Source organism: Enoplosus armatus, chromosome 12 (assembly GCF_043641665.1).
Source record: "Enoplosus armatus isolate fEnoArm2 chromosome 12, fEnoArm2.hap1, whole genome shotgun sequence".
Taxonomy (NCBI): domain Eukaryota; kingdom Metazoa; phylum Chordata; class Actinopteri; order Centrarchiformes; family Enoplosidae; genus Enoplosus; species Enoplosus armatus.
Genome location: NC_092191.1, coordinates 24319581 through 24332769, shown reverse-complemented (window position 1 = coordinate 24332769; position 13189 = coordinate 24319581). Strand labels below are relative to the sequence as shown.

Sequence of the window (13189 nt, the reverse complement as noted above, 5' to 3'; positions counted from 1 at the left end):
AGTAATTTCCCCCCCGGGGATAAATAAATCTATCTACTTATCTATCTACATATCATATTGTGTCTGTTTATGCATACATTATAAAACATGCTTACTGGTGACTTTTGTTTCTCTAGATTTGGACTTCGACTTCCAGCTGCCCCAGAGACACAATCCCCATGTATGACAGAGTGTGGTCTGTCGCTATTAGTCCCACACTGAGGTAAGCATTTGCTCAGAATCACTCACAAAAGTTTGGTTAACGGGAGCCACAAAGAGGTTGACAAATGTGGCTGTAATTGCTCACTCAGTTAAATAGGGTTTCCCCCAGGAAAACTGTCAGTAGAGGTTGTAAGCTCTGAGGAGGATCAGACAGAGAGGCAGTCTTTGATGTTATTGACACAGACGACTGACGGTAAGATATGACACCAACTCATGGTCCAGCAGGTCAACAACTAACTTAACGCTAACTTCAACTAAATGCAGACCAACATGTGTCCAGATTATTATCAAAATAACTTGAGCCTGATGTTGGACCTGTCTATTTCCCCATTGAATAATGTTTCTTGTGGAGCTAACCTCTGTGTTAGGGCTAACCTCTGTGTTAGAGCTAACCTCTGTGTTGGGTTAGGGCTGAGGTTAGGTTGAGTTTAAGGTAAGGGGAGTCAGTTTTGTAACTAGATGATGGTAGCCTCATTTATTAAAAAATGTGGCCTTTTCTGTGTGATATAGCACCTCTGCTTACTTAGTATTCTGGCAGGTAACCCATGTTTGGCTGCAAATATATATTTGCGATATTTAACAGAATAGAAAACATATTGAGTTTATTTAATTGAATTTATTTTTATATTTTGTTAGTTGATTGTTAGTCATACAAAAGTTGTAAGGGTTGCCCCCTGAAAGTCGAAAATTTGAATCGTCAGTCGGACACCCCTCAGTTGACTGAGCTTCTTCAAGTCGAACAGTTGGGGGTTTTGGTTTTTTGGTTTTTTTTTGTCAATCACTGTACATTGTGTGTCTGGGGACATTTTGGTCGTGGACCCAGTGAGATGGAGGCAGCTGCCCGGTTCTGCTTGGAAGTGGTGACTTTACAGGCCACGGCAATTAAATACAATATAGTCTCTGGCTTTTGTTTGATATCTAGTGTCTCCAAAAAATGTTGTTGCACATTTCTGATCAGTCTTTAGCGTAGTTAGCACGCATTAGCTTGGAGGGCTAACTTGGCTTGTTGACTATATTACTGAACGTCGCTATCACCCTGAATGTCCCACAGAACCCCCTACCAAAAATCTGGCAGTTCAATAAAGCGTTACTTGATAAGTCTATATGAAAAAAAGGAACGAATTGTCCAATATTTGACTGACAAAATTCTGAGTTGGATACAGCCCTATAATGTATTAAAACCAGCCCAGTGTTCATGACTGATATTCCCACAGGTGGTTTTCATTTTTAAATGAATTTCAGTTAGCTGTATTTCAGTTTGGTATTAAAATTTTTTAATTGAACCTACTAAAGCCTGAAGGCATGGCAATATTTTCTTTCAAAGAGGAATGACTACATGAGTAAACCTACACTTGCAATTCCAACACAGTACATTTTTCAAGGAAAAGTTTAGGGAAATGAACTCAGCATTCCTTTGACATCCGTTGTAGGGCTTAAACTGTGTGTGACATGGCGCATTAAAAACTGCAGCGTTCCTACAGGGTTCCTTCCTCAGCTTTCAGTTTCCTGCATTCCATGCAAACTCATTTTCCATGTTTTTATTTGTTTTTAGTTTCATGCATATTTTTTATTTATTGTTTACTTAAGCCTTATTAGAAGACTTTGTCCATGTTAGAGACACAACAATCATTTTATTCTCTGAAACTCACACTGGACCAACAGCCTATAACACCAAACAGGACACAGTCGCTGGTGGATACATAGCAGAAAGCCGTGCGGGGAGGTAAAGAAGTGATTGGGAAAGTGAAACAAAAAGTTGGAAACATGGAGGCCAAACTGGTTGGAATGGAAGAAACAATGTACGACTGCTGGGCCTGCCAGAGGGAGCTGAATATGATGATTCCATAGGATTCCTGAAGAGATACGCAACCAAGCCATTTGGATACCCAGCTTAGCCAACCAGGACACAGAAATTGAGAGAGGGCAAACGATCTGTGACAAGGGTGGCGGCAAACCCTGAACATTTATCTTTAAATTACTGCAATCAGGCGCAAGAGATCAATCCTGGGTTTCTCACAATGTACCAGTCCTTCCATTCTACTGTGCTGCAATACCACAGAAAAGAAAATCCCTCACAGCTGCAAAGAAGTGTCTGACATCCCAGTTTCTTCGGGACAATTTTCCATCAGAGCACATGCCGTCTGTGGAACCTGTCAATATGGATGCGTCAAACAGAAAACCAGAGAATGAACTGGCTCGAGCACAAGTTAAATGAATCATGGAGCTTGACTATTTCCTTGGACATTGTTGAAATCATTTTAAAGTAGGTTAGGCTACAGTCATCCCGTAAAGGTAATAGAGGTATTTTTTGATTTTTGATTTATAAGATTTATATATAAAGGCAAGTTAATAGCCAATTAGTTAAGCTTTAGCCTATTCAGTGTTGTGCTTTTAATCTATTTGATTAAGGGTTCAGTCTACAAAAATATGTGTGACCGTTATTGTGTAGGCCTAAATATTCTTTTGTTTGTTTTTTTTATTGATAGGTAGTAGCATAGACCTGGAATTCAGCTCAGAGGTTGTTTATAATCTGGCCAACCTGTGAGAAGCTTCTGTCTCCGCAGTTTGCAATTTTGTAAATAGCAGCTGTAGTTCTTAATAGTAGTTTCTATGCTGGCCATTAGAATGCAGATTTAAGGCACTTCCGCATTGGTTTCACTTTTCAAAGGATGGTGCTTGCTTGGAACATACAGGGCCTTAATTCGCAAACAAAGCAGACATGCTGTTTGGAGTTTCTTTGTCGTAAACACATCCATTTTGCAGTCTGATCTTGTGGTTTAGTTTCAAGATTATATAATCATTGACTTGGGGTAATGTGTTGCTGGTGATGAAGACCTGGGATAGAGGGCTTGTGACTTATGGTTGGAAATTGGAATACAATATGGTCTAATCTATCACATACTTCTAAAAATTTAGCACACCCATTGATTCATTTGAAGGTAATTTATATGTATCTTAAAGACGTTATAAAATGCATTGAGTTCCTTCATATAACTTACTTTTTGTTGTGTTAATGCTCCAGGGATATTTTTACACGTTTTGGGACTGCCCTGTTCTTGCTAATTTTTTGGAACGTTGTTAATGATTCTGACTTGACTGAATTGAGGTATGATCCAAATCCATCTCTTCATCTTCTAAACGATAATTCATCCTTTACTCTTAATCAATGAAGGCTGTTGTTTGCAGGCTTAACAGCTGCAGCAGCTTTCTTTGCAGTCATTCTGGATTGTTTGGTCATTGTTTTTCTCATTATACTTTGTGTACCTTGTACCTAAAAGACAATACACATTAGATCACAAAAAAAAATCCATGAAAGTACTGATTGAAATGGGTTTGAGAGAGCAGAACCAAATTCTTTGTAGTGGTGATTTAGAAGTGCCTTTGATTTCTCAGCCATGTTTACTCCCAGACACTTAATAACACACAGTTACACACCCAGCATTGATGACATGCAGACAGAGCGCAGTAACAGTATCCTAACTTCATCACCTGCTAGTCCAGCAGAGAGGCAGGTGATTGTCCTTCTGGCTGCAGAGTGGAAACATCACAGGTCCGGTTTTCCCATCTCGCTAAATAATTGCCTGCTCTGTAAACAGCCTCAGGATTAATTAAAACAAAGTACAGTAGATTTTAGCTCCTGTGGTTTCTGCATAGCAGGACACTGACTTTGTTTACATTTTTTTCCTTTTTGGCAGCAGGGGTTCTATTGACTAAATAAAGTATATAGTGTACAGTATAATGAATTTGACTCTCTGTCGTACTGATGTACTTAAGAACAATCAAGGGTCTCCCACCATGGAACAAGAAAACATAGTTGCAGTTGCAGTTCAAATGTCCACTGGAAGTGTTTCGAGCAATGTGTTCTTCAGCAGATACATTTACAATATTATTTAGAGTTGTTTTTGCCAACATATTGAAAACACGCTGTGATTATGAAGACGTGGTCAGAAAATATGAGTTGTTTTAAACAGCTGTTGGGTTTTTTGTAAGACGGAACATTGAAATTGGACTCACTAAACACACACACCGCCTCCACATCTGTACTTTCCTCTTCACTACACAAAGGACACACTACTTCCATCCAATATGGACAGAATTTCTACGTTCCTGGGCTGTTTTGGAGCAGGTCTACATTAGTGTACATGCACCGTTGTACAAAAGATCTTAAAAAATGTTTACCAGCATTCATTCCTAAAATAGTGACATGACCTCTAAGTCTGGGTCCAGTCATTGCTTGGTCCTTAGGCCCAGTAAATAAGTGAGGAGCAGATAAATGCTCATTTTCAGTCTAAAACTGGAAGGACATAAGAAATCCGGTATATCGGCATACATGCATGGTGGCCTTGTCTGTCTGATCCAGGCCTCGGAGCGTCTCTCTGATCTGAGAGGAACAGGCAGGTTATCCACATCATTAATTCTCCAATTTGCTGGCTGAAATAGCAGACCGCGCCCACGCCCGCCACCCCCTCATAATGGAAACCTGCTCCCTACCTCTCACTGACCAATGGCCTGGTTAATTAAAACTCTCCTGGAAACCAGGTGTCAACTCACTGATAAACCTATTAAACTGACTTCTGCCCCACACACCAAGTAACTTACCCCTCCAGCTGGTTGAAAGGAAAATAGTTTTTTTTTTCAACCTCAGTTGTTTAAGCATAAGCCTAGCTGAAAGTCCCAAAGGATATGTAAGAACAAACCATACTAAATCAAAGTTGAGAAAGTGCTGTATAGCTGGGGGTGAAAGCCCCACCCAGTGTGCTGCAACAGATAATTAGTTCTGAACTGAAACAGTAGGGGACTTCTACCACTGTAACTGATAGTCACTGTTCTATGATATGATATATTTCATACAAATACAGTTTGAATTTCTATATACACAATAAATCATTAAAACAAAATGGATATATACAATATGAACATCTGATTTTTTTTCAAGCTTGCAAACACACTCAGTATATACAGTATCATTGTACACAGCCAAAACTGCACTGTACACATTGGCAGTCAGAATGTTGATACTGGATTATCCTGCAAAATGCAATAAGGTATTCAGTGCAGGGATTTTCATATTATTTAGCTCTACAAAATCCATGCATGGCTATTACTGTACTGTTACTGTATGGTTATGGTTAGGTAACTAAAACAGTTGTTTAAGGTTAGGTAAGGAATGCTGGACACCTCAACCTCCACACCATTTAACTTTCCACCTGCATTAGCACTGAATGTTGGCAAAGGACGTAAATCATGTCCTGCACACCTGTCAGGCTGCATTATGTACATTGTCTAAACTAATGACTTGATGATACTGGAGTGAATGTTAATAACAACTCTAAATCATTAGGCATGTCAGCTGTCATGTTGGCACATTTGCTATAAGAAATACTGGAATATTGCATCTCAGACAAAAGAGAATGAATTTGATCAAAATCACTGTCCTTGCAGTCTTCCATTAAACTCAGAAATAAGATCTGTGGGAATACCAAAGCCACATGTTCTATCCTGATGCATACATAGTTTTGAATTAGTTTCAACCTTTTTGTGTGTATGGTTTGTTTGTTTCATCCTGTAAGGTTTTAGTATCCAATGGCTTAAATCCAGATATTATTATTATTATTTAAAATAATCACCTGCTGAATATAATATATATAGAGATATAGTGTTGATTCTTACATTGCCTTCAAACATAGTTGAACCCTGGTCTCCAGCAGCCTACGTGGTTTCCAGTCAGAAGGCTGATTCTCTTCCCAGATGTATGACTCAAGACAGGCGTCGTAATTCACTCTCTTTAACACTGTTTGTGGCATTTGTTTGAGCCATGTGCCACTTCGCAGATTTTGTGAGATGCTTAAAAGTTAGTTCAAAGTGAATGAGTTGAATGGTGGCTGCCTCCACAGCATGCCTTTCATCACAAAACAGAAGGGAGGAGCTCGTGTTAGAAATGTAACTGTCCCAAGTTTTATTTTTCATTTTTGTAGGAGTTAAAGTTTAACCAAGCAATTTGTAGCGCTTAATGTGCACTGAAGCTCTACTGCTAATTAAATAGAAACAATGAATCAAACAAAGTTGCAATAAAGAGTAACTATAATGTAAAGTAAGAGCTGTATCAAAAACACAAATATATACATATGTTTGTAGTGAAATCTTTTTTTAATGCAACATATTGTATTATCAATCTCCAGCAGATCAGTGGTTCTATTAGCTGATCGGACGGCATGGGATTCCATGGGAGGTAGAGCAGGGTAGAGCGGGTTGGGGGTTTGATGCCCGGCTCCCCCCGTTATGTCAAAGTGTTGAGCAAGACACCTAAACCCTAAGCACCTTGCATGGCAGCTCGGTCACCGTATAGGTGAATGTGACCTAATCTGTAAAACACTTGGGAACCGTTAAGGTTGAAAAGCGCCATGAAAGTGAAGACCATTACCATTTTTACTGTTTGTGCTGATTAGTTAACCAGCAAGATACACTGCTGTTCTTATTTTGGGCTTCAGACCTCCTTGTCTGCCCCCTGGACTTTGTGATGTACGGGCTGTGTTGTAGCGGATGGCTGGGTTTTATAATTACTAAAATTAAGCGGTTCACATGGCACTGTCATTGTCTCTGACTACTCCTTTGTCTGTACAGTGCATCCAGTGCGTGCTGCAGGCGTCAATTAATGCAATTGAAATGACATTGAATACATCGAGTATGTTGTCAACTAACTTGAGAGTAATCAATTTGTGTAGAACTGATAATCTATAGATTTAACACTACTCCATCCACTACACACACACACACACACACACACACACAGATCATCCCACCTCTGTTTAAGACCATCCCCGTGTTTCTGTTGTTCCACTTGATATCATCTCAAGGTCTGTTAGTGAGGATTATTGTGGCTGCGGTGAAATGCCAAGGCTAGTGCAGGATGGCCGTCCCTGTCCACTCTCCCTGCCGCCTCGGAAAGAATATTGATCCCTTCAGTGGCCATGGACCTTGGCTTTTTTTGTTCTCTCATATTCCTTTTTCCACACCACATTGTGTGCTCACACTCTTTGCCCACTGTTGGAGCTCATACTCGACAGGGTCAATGAAATAGGACAAGGCACTACAGGAGGTTTCAGGGGTAAAATAGGGTCAAAGGGTGGGTTCTCTCAACCACAAAGTTGGGAGACTCTGGCCATGCCAGAAAATGCAATGATTTCGAATTTGATTTCTAATTTTGATTCATAATTTACCTTATTAGGTCAATGAATAGATTCCAAACCCTACTTTGCTATTTATGCATCAAAAATACTTTCCGACCAACTTTGTATTTTGGCGACATGAAAAATGCAAACTGAATACAAAGTCCTCCATGTTTACTTGTTGTCTGTATAATTTACATTTCCACAGTACCAATTCCATTAGTGCAACTCATACAAGTCTCATCATATTTACCACTCTACTGCTCTCACTTTCTCTTGACACAAATACTATTTCCATTCAATTATTTCCAATCACTTCGTGCCAAGAATACGGACACAGCCCTCACTTACATAGGGACCACAAGGCTTGTAGCAACGGCCCTGTACCCCATAGTCTTGCAGTAGCCCCCACAGGACCCCCCAGGATGGAATCCACATTGCTCCTCCTGGATCTGAGGTTTGACAATCGCTCAGAGTCTCGTTTCCAGCACCCTGGAATAACATTTCCCGGGGAGGCTGAGCAATGTGATACCCCGATAATTGGAGCACACCCTCCGGTCCCCCTTAAAAATGGTAACCACCACCCCCTTATGCCACTCAACAGGCACTGTCCCGACCTCCACACGACACTGAAGAGGCGTGTCAGCCAAGATAGCCCAACAATGTCCAGAGCCTTGAGCATCTCAGGGCAAATTCCATTCACACCTGGTGCCTGGCCACCGAGGAGCTTCTTGACTAGCTCAAGACGAGACCTTTGCCAGTGATGTGGGTGAGGCTTCCCCCACGTCTTCAAACTCTGCCTCCTCAACAGAGGAAGTGTTGGTTGGGTTCAGGAGTTACCCAAAGTACTCTTTGTCCCCAGTCAGGGTCAGCAGTTCTCCTCAGCTGCTGAACACACCCTGAGCCAAAACCTGCTTTCCCCTCCTGAGTCAACAGTTTGCCAGAACTTGAAAGTCTGTGAAAGTCCTTCTCCGCAGCCTCCCCACTTCAGGGTTTTTGCTTCAGCAACCACCAATGCCGCAGCCCTTCTGGCCTTCTGGTGTCTGCTTCTTCAGGATACCCGTGGGCCAGCAAAGCCCCGAAAGGCCTCCTTCTTCAGTTTGACAGGTTCTTTGGTTGTAACCACATCAGGCATAGACTATGATGGGGCGGGACCACTTGTTCCATTCTACTCCGGTGGTGATGGTTTCTGCAGTGATCTTCAGGACTTTATCATGGTGCCATTGGAGCAGCAACTTAGAATGTGCTCTATGTTTCCACATTTGGAGGAATGCAGGCATGCTGGTATCTCAGCTTTGCCACATGTACAGAGATGTAACGGGTCGGACACTGCCACCACTTCCACCGGCTTCCTTGGTGCAGCCTTGACTCTGCCTGATTAACTGCTTCCATTCCTCCCAGGCCTCACCTCGATTCCAGCTTTGAGCATCTTCGGGTCAATCGACTCCCTGTACTGCAGTCCCCTCCCTAGTTCTCATCACCTTGAATTTCTCTTCCAAGTCTCAAAATGGCTTTAAACGTTTGGCAACCCAAACCAGTCCACTGCTCTCAGCCAACTCTCTAAATCAATGCAGGTAGATCAGATGGATGATGTATCTCTCAGGGAGCTGTTAAACACCTTGCCAAGGCTGGTAGGGATGGTAGAATAAAAGGAGAAACTCGGAACAGCAGAGTGGTGAGTGTGACTTGACTCTGTTGTTGATGGATTCTGTGGAAATGAACATTATGCAGAATTTACCATGTGAGCAATTATAGTACACTGCTGTATATCGCTACCTATGTTTACCGTTTCTTTGTTCATGCTTGCTATTATTTGAGCCATGACCATTATTTGGATATCAGTTTTAATTTGAGAATTTGTGAGAAATTCTTTTAGTGATAAGTCTCCTGCTTGGTTATACCCCTCTTTCTCTCCCCCTTGACTTTCTCTCTCTCTCTCTCTCTCTCTCTCTCTCTCTCTCTCTCTCTCTCTCTCTCTCTCTCTCTCTGCTTTCTCTCCCCTGCTGTATACCTGGTGTGTGCGGGTCCAGGCAATAGGAAATGGGTCAGGTAGTTAGCTAATAGTTGACTGAGGTGTTTCCTGCAGACCATGCTCTCATTCAGACAAGACCCAACAGGTTGAAGAGTGGGCTGGGCAGCTGCAGATGTGTAGCAGCAGGTCAGCTCTCGCACTGGGTTACAGCTGATAGTGTTTCTTGGACAAGGCTGGCTTTGACCTCAGCCCTCAGCTGGTTCCTTTTCCTGTTCAGTTATCTTCGGTGGACACAAGTTTTGGGTTTAAATTATGCATTATCTTCATGTTTTGCAGTACTGAAGTCAGACTTTCACTTTCATTTCAGTGTGTTGATAATCATTACATCATTTATTGTCATATTTTGTGTTTATTTTTTGACTACCTACTACATAAAGCCTCTTTCAGACATGCACTCCTTGTCTGAATTGCCCCATTGTCAGTAATTGTCACTTTTATGTAAAAGTCACAGCGGCAAAGCAGATATAGACATAGAGAGATTGAACACACATCTTGGTGGGCATTTATTAAGGCAGAAGCCTTTCGGAACATCACTGTAATAAATGCTTCAATCAATTATCATCTCTTATGCACAAAAAAAAAATAGCTTACTCAGTTTACTTAAGTAAAAGTAGTTGTTTCGCTCAGCCAAATGACCACTGTCAGTGTTATGTTAATACGTGTTGTATTATTTGATGATTTATTACTAATGCATCAACATGTAAGAAGCATTTTGATGTTGACACTGGGTGAGTGGGAGCTGATTTAAACTAAATGTGGGTAATTTGATCTAAAACAACGCCACATATTTTACTGGTCATGTGTTTTGTTAGCCTGACATCGCCAGACTAGTTTGCAAATGCAAATTAGTCTGGCGCCTCTCAGTTCATTTTCAATTTCCAAGGGGCGTTCTCAACAGGTGCAGACCAAAATGTCTCTTGATGCAATTGGATAGACTTACAACCAATCAGAGCAATGAAACGTGGGACATTGAGCTGAGCGTCCTGTCGGAACTACAGCGAACACATCTTTCTTACCAACAAAAGCTTTAAGTGCAGTTGTTTGTTCGTCTTTTAGAGAAAACACACCGTCCAGTTTTCTTAAATACTGATGCGATAGCAGATTCAACAGAACGTTCTACATCAGCTGCAGCCATCTTGGTTGTCTACATAAATGCCCCAACGGTGCTCCTCTGTCAGTCATCGTATCAAACACGCCCCATAGTAGATAACGGTTGTGGGCCATGTCGGCTGTAAGTCTGTCTGAACGGGAGGGGGGCCAGATGCATCTGCCAGAGCAAATAAAACATGAGCTCACAGATTCGTCTGGTTCCCAGGTTAATGTTTTGTATGTAAAATCCCAACCTGCAGAGTAAATAGTAAGTATAGCTGTCAGATAAACATAAAGTATGGATTATAAAGTAATATTGTCCCTGTGGAATGTAGCAGAGTAAATATATAACATAGTATATCATTTTCTTATTTAGCGAAATATTCACTGAGACTACTGATGTAAATGAGCCCAGCCATAGTTCATCTGTTTTGCATTAAGTGCTGCTAAATAATAGCTGATTTGGGACTGTTTTGAGGTGTGTTGCATGCGTCTGGAAAGTAATGGAGCACAAATGAAAGTGCTTTTTGCTGCTAAAGTGTAAATATTAGTTAAAGGAAGACACTTGTGGAACTGCAAGTGAGTATTTATCTCTGAAGAGGAAGGCTGTATGTGAGAAAACACATCCATGGGCATACTGTTTGTTTGTTTCATCGTTTCCTTTCTCTGAAACGTACGGACACATAGTTTATTGTTTCTTTTGTGAAATATTTTATTTTATTTGGTTTATTTTGTTCTTTAATATCCTATTCTATTACATTTTTGCTATAAGTTGCTTTCTGGAGCTAGGCACAAACAAATTTCACATCTACATGAATTTCTAGATGTTGTCGTACTGTGTGTAAAAGTGTGTGTGACATATAAATGTGATTTGATTTGATATTAGTTAAATAGTTGAACTCGAAAAAGATCGTTGATTGAAATAGTTGTGAAAATTAGTGGAGACTTTGGGTAAAAGTCCTTTAGTAAATAAGGACAAACCTAATTTGGCTGTTTGGTACCTTTTAAAAGGGACACAAATCCTTAGTACATTTTCCCATTTGTAGGCTACAAACTAGGCTCCCCTCAGATATCAGGTGACACATGTAGTATTGTGTCTCTTTCAGTAACAGTCTTTCCATGTCTGCATAAAGCCATAATGAACATTTAGTAAAAGACACCTGTTTCTGTATGACAAGAAGCCATCACTTTCACAGATAGATGAAGCCGTGTTAAAGAGTCCATGTCTGAGAAGAGCATATCAAGGGTGGAAAAATTTTTTTTTTTTTTTTTTTTTACAATCACAGTCCTGTGAAATAAGAAACATTGAAACCCTTCTCACAATAAGAAAGCAGGGATTTTCCAGTGAATTTAACTTTAGTGGTCATTCATGCCAAGTAGCGTAGAACCAGTAATGTCTGCACATTGCCCTGTGCCAATTTCCTGCCAGACTAGGTGGGTATCCTTACTTGGAGCTGGGGTGGGGTTTGGCATGGGGGGTACGCTACACTGACCACTAGTGTAGAGACGGGGGGCTGGGCAGAAGTCAGTGAAGGGAGAAGCCACCCTGAAGAGAGGTGAGAACAGGGAGGGGGTTAGAATTGTTTTGTCTAGAATTCCTCAAGCACAACTACAAAGATGCTGCAGGGGCCAAAAGCGCTTTTGAAAGTTTCCAAAAGGAGAAAATGATTGTTGGATAAACCGTCCCCAACTCGCCACTTTCTCACCACCGCCGGGGAAGGACGACCTTTGACCTCCAGTATCAAAGTACAGGGTGACGCCACAGCAGCCACCCAGCCAGCCAGAGCTGGTCTTCTCTGACTGCACCCCACCACTACCGCCACCACCACCCAACCTCACACACTCCAATTTCACCCCCACTGCTCTGCCCCACTCAACCGCAAGAAAAAGCCTGAAATTCATGTCTTTCTCTTTGGTCTCTCTCGAGCCGTCCCTGTGGCTCAGGAGTCAAGAATTCAATTAGTTAAAAAAAGAGAAGAAAAGAGCGAGGCTGCAACAATGCAGCGATAAGGGGGCAGAATGTGCGTTCCCACACGCTAAATACAGGGCGCTTTCCCTGGGGCCCACAGAGCAAGAGGACCCGCACCGCAGGAGGCGAGAATAATCACAGCTCCCTCTGAACCCCCTCATTACACACACACATGCACACACACACACACACACACACACCTTAAATTCCTTACACACACAGATAGCTTCATGCAGACATGCATTACAGGCAGACATTCCCTTGAAGAGAGACACACCTTGCAGACGCCCCGCACACATAAACACTGAGAGAAACTTTCAGCGCGCACACACACACACAGCACATAAAGACCTCTCATTACATGCCGGCCTCATACAGGTGTTCTCAGGTCTCAGGTTTACCAGGGAAGAGTGTTTTCATGTATTCGCTTTGCAAGACACTCTCTGCCTTATGTTAAACATGAGACAAACATTAATGTAGACAACAGCTGTTCAAGTCTGTTTTCAAATGTTCAAAAACAAACTAATATGATAGAGATGTCTTGAACTGCACATATACAGCATGTCACCCAAACATATACAGAGAACAGGCCTACATGTTTAGTTTTTTAAACAGCTTAGTTTAGTTTTTAAGTTATGTTATCAATTAATCTGTTGATTTTTTTTTCAGATTAATTGTTTTGTCTATGAAATAGGGCTGGATGTTATGGCTGCAATCAGTATCCCTATTAGG

General features: G+C 41.4%; 1 protein-coding gene across 1 annotated transcript in view; it reads left to right on the top strand.

Annotated features, from left to right (window-relative positions):
- fbxw4 (F-box and WD repeat domain containing 4) overlaps positions 1-13189 on the top strand; it is a 48816-nt gene that overhangs the window by 4810 nt on the left and 30817 nt on the right. Inside the window, exon 5 of the mRNA XM_070916057.1 lies at positions 117-202. Coding sequence (XP_070772158.1) covers positions 117-202 — 86 coding nt within the window. The remainder of the gene's footprint in view (positions 1-116; positions 203-13189) is intronic.